Source organism: Littorina saxatilis, linkage group LG1 (genome assembly GCF_037325665.1).
Source record: "Littorina saxatilis isolate snail1 linkage group LG1, US_GU_Lsax_2.0, whole genome shotgun sequence".
NCBI classification, from domain to species: Eukaryota; Metazoa; Mollusca; class Gastropoda; order Littorinimorpha; family Littorinidae; genus Littorina; species Littorina saxatilis.
The window spans coordinates 8,303,292-8,307,166 of record NC_090245.1 but is presented as its reverse complement, the minus strand read 5'-3'; the positions used below and the strand labels follow the sequence as shown (position 1 = coordinate 8,307,166).

The window sequence follows — 3,875 nt, the reverse complement described above, 5'->3', positions numbered from 1 at the left end:
ACAAAAAGTAGGTGAATGCATGCCACATCGGCATGCACACTCTTATAATCATCGTTGTCATTCTGAGGGAAAGATAATTGTCTGGACTCGTCAAGATGGGGAGACACGCCTACCAGTCTCCCGACATCCTGCTGAAGATTCGCAAAGCCAATGAGAAGAAGGGGGGCCCTGGGGGGCAGGGGGAGGAGGTGCCGTGGAGACATCGTCTGAAAATCAGGTACAGAGTCGCTTGTGTGTGTGTGTGTGTGTGTGTGTGTGTGTGTGTGTGTGTGTGTGTTTGTTTGTGTGTGTGTGTGTGTGTGTTTGTGTGTGTGTGTGTGTGTGTGTGTGCATGTGTGTGTGTGTATGTGTGTTTGTGTGTGTGTGTGTGTGTGCGTGTGTGTGTGTGTGTGTGTCTGTGGGTGCGTGTGTGTGCGTGTGTGTGTGTGTGTGTGTGTGTGTGCGTATGTGCGTGCGTGTGTGTGTGTGTGTGTGTGTGTGTGTGTGCGTGCTTGCTTACTCTGGGTTTTTTTCCTTCCCGAACGCAGAAGATTTGCTAGATTCGATATTTTGGATTTTCAATGCAGGCGTTTTCAATCATTTCATTTAATAGCATTGACTTGATCAGTTGTTGTTGTTCTTAATGATATACGATACCGATACATGCACAGCCTGGTGGTCAACAAACGATTCAATTGTAACTGCTGACATGTTGAAATCACCAAGACAAACTTTGTTCTCGAAATTCTTCTATTGTAATTGTCAGTTTCACTGCCATTGTAATTGTCACTGCCATTGTGATTGCCATTGTTATTGTCATTATCACTGTCATTATCACTGTCATTGTCACTATCATTCTCATCGTCATTGTCATTGTCACTGTCATTGTCACTGTCATTGTAATTGTCAGTTTCACTGCCATTGTCACTGTCATTTTCACTGTCACTGTCATTGTCATTTTCAATGTCACTGTCATCGTCATTGTCATCGTCACTGTCACTATCACTGCCATCAATATCCAACGATGGTCTATACACTGCCTGAGACCAGGCTAAACCAGTCACGACCAGAAATGCGCAGCAGAAAGTGACACCAATTTGTAGACACCACTTAGATATATATTAATAGAGAAAGTATGTAGGGTGTGCATGAGTGTGTATGGATAACTTACTTACTTACTTACTTACTGCCTGGTATGCCGGTTGGTATGTAGGGCAGCAACAAAGGTCCACTTCGAAGGCAAAAGGGTCAATCAATGCTAACGATGAAGTTATCTCTGTACACGCATAATCAGTGGTGTTCAATCGGTCAGTTACTGTGCCGGACAAACAAGTTAAGTGACCGCGGAGTGAAGCGGTCACTCCCGCTGATGAGACTGATGCTCGGTGATAACCCTGACAGTATTGCATGCAAAGGTTCGTTTAGTCGGTTAACTGAAAAAAAAATTTTTTTTGTAAGGCACAGTCATTTCCGTGAAAACAGCTCTGCTCGCTTTGTCAGGTCTGCCCAGGCTTTTGATCGTGGAATCAAACTATCCCTCCCTTTAGACACATGCCAAAAACCCGCAACGCCATGACCCCTCCCTTTAGACACGTGCCAAACACCAACGCCATGACCCCTCCCTTTAGACACGTGCCAAACACCAAGGCCATGACCCCTCCCTTTAGACACGTGCCAAACACCAAGGCCATGACCCCTCCCTTTAGACACATGCCAAAAACCCGCAACGCCATGACCCCTTCCTGAGCATGTGTAGCGTTGACATGTTTTGATGACTCCGTCACTCGTTGGTGGAGGAAGATCCTCAGCATCGGTAGCAGTCGTTCTATACTTGTACGAATGAATAGCACTAGTTGTACTTCTTCAAAGTCTACTCAAAATCAAATTCAACAGCATTCGACACCAGTCCTTAACTTGCCCGCACGATGCTTTTGCAACCCCCCGCGGGTTAGGGGGAAGAATTTACCCGATGCTCCCCAGCATGTCGTAAGAGGCGACTAACGGATTCTGTTTCTCCTTTTACCCTTGTTAAGTGTTTCTTGTATAGAATATAGTCAATGTTTGTAAAGATTTTAGTCAAGCAGTATGTAAGAAATGTTAAGTCCTTTGTACTGGAAACTTGCATTCTCCCAGTAAGGTCATATATTGTACTACGTTGCAAGCCCCTGGAGCAATTTTTTTTATTAGTGCTTTTGTGAACAAGAAACAATTAACAAGTGGCTCTATCCCATCTCCCCCCTTTCCCCGTCGCGATATAACCTTGAACGGTTGAAAACGACGTTAAACACCAAATAAAGAAAAAAAGAAAGATGCTTTTGCACTGAGTTTTCGGTTAAAAAAAAACACACTTCGCGAAGTCGACTTCGAGCTTAATAAAGGACCGCCTTAACGTTCTTTTGAAAGTCAGTCACAAACGGAATCAACCGGTAACCACGACAAAACAGCTATGAAGATTACGACCTTGAAAATGTCCAACCTAAGCAAAATATTATTAGTTTCAATTGTTCCCATAAAGCATAACTATAACTGAAAGTTATTTGTCCTATTTATATATCAGCACTTTCCTATGTATAGGCACAGAAGAACTATTGACAGTTTTTAATGCCAGTTATCGTAACTTTAGATAAAAGAGAGTTTCAAATCAGCTGCTGTGCAGAGCTCCAACACAACCAAACCGAGCGTTCACATAGACTCACGAGTCTGTCGGGAAAACGTAGAAACAGGCACGTGTTTCCTTTACACCCCTCGCTAGTGATTGGCCCCTCAAATATTTGTACGATGTTATGCAAGAAAAGGTCATTGCTGTTGAACAGATCTTGATGACTCTTGGTGTACAGTCGTCCTCAAGACTTAGATTAACACTATCTAATCACGATGCACAGCTGATAGCTTCCTAATCTTTTGTAGATATGGATACATTCTACTCAACTAATCTGACACTCCAAACGTGATATGCAGATATTGTGCTTATTATATTTCAATTAGAACAATAGTTATACGCGGTAGATGACACACCCATATAAAAATACCCTATTTCCGCCCTTTGTGTAAATCACCATTAGTTAGTCCATCCAGGATCTTTCCTTTTGCAAGAGGCATCCTTCAACTGAGATATACTGCTGCTTTGAGTGGGGTTGTGTTATGAATCAATTTAGTAAGTGACATTCTTATTAATCTGAATCATTAATTCAGCAAGAATATTCCCACTTTGGTATCCAATTGTAAGGGTGCTCTGCTTTCATGTAAAAGCCTGGATGAACCCTTTGTGATTTACAATATATGATTTACATGGGAAGGCGATAGTCTTTAACGAGCGCTGTTCAAATTCATTCTGTTTACAGAGAGGAGCTAATTCCAGCGACAAGCATTATTGAAAATAGAAACATCTGAAACCGAACTTAAATATGCATACCTAGTTTTCATGTTTATCATTGCTGTTTGAAAAACCCTTAGATTTCCACGTGAAGATACGAGGCCTCCTATACAGGCAATTATTTCAACAAAATATTTGTCTACCTCTTGTGGTTGGTTTTGTATTCGGAGAAATCGAAAGCTGTTAAAACTAGGACCAGTGATCGCGATGAGCGTTTTGTAAACCAGTAAATGACAGCAATCACACATCTAAAAAACAAACAATGACAAAAACAAAAAACTACAAAATACAGTCATTTGGCAGCTGCAATCAGTAAACCCGACAACTTAAACTCAAGATCAGTAAATCCAAAAACAAAGAGACTGCGCATGCCAACGTTCCAAAATTCAGAATTAAAAAAAACACAAGAAAGGTAGGTTGTTGGAACGTTTGTTATTGACAAAACAATTCATTCGCTCGGCTTCCTGACGAGTGGACGAAAACTGATTGAACTATCAAGATAAGTTTTGTGTGAATATCTGTT

The 3,875-nt window shown here is 41.7% G+C and overlaps 1 protein-coding gene across 1 annotated transcript in view; it reads left to right on the top strand.

Moving 5' to 3' along the window:
* Positions 1-39: 39 nt before the first annotated feature.
* LOC138960697 (uncharacterized) overlaps positions 40-3,875 on the top strand; it is a gene marked incomplete at its 5' end in the record, with an annotated part of 28,471 nt that continues 24,635 nt past the window's right edge. The window contains 1 exon segment of the mRNA XM_070332418.1: positions 40-217. Coding sequence (XP_070188519.1) covers positions 96-217 — 122 coding nt within the window.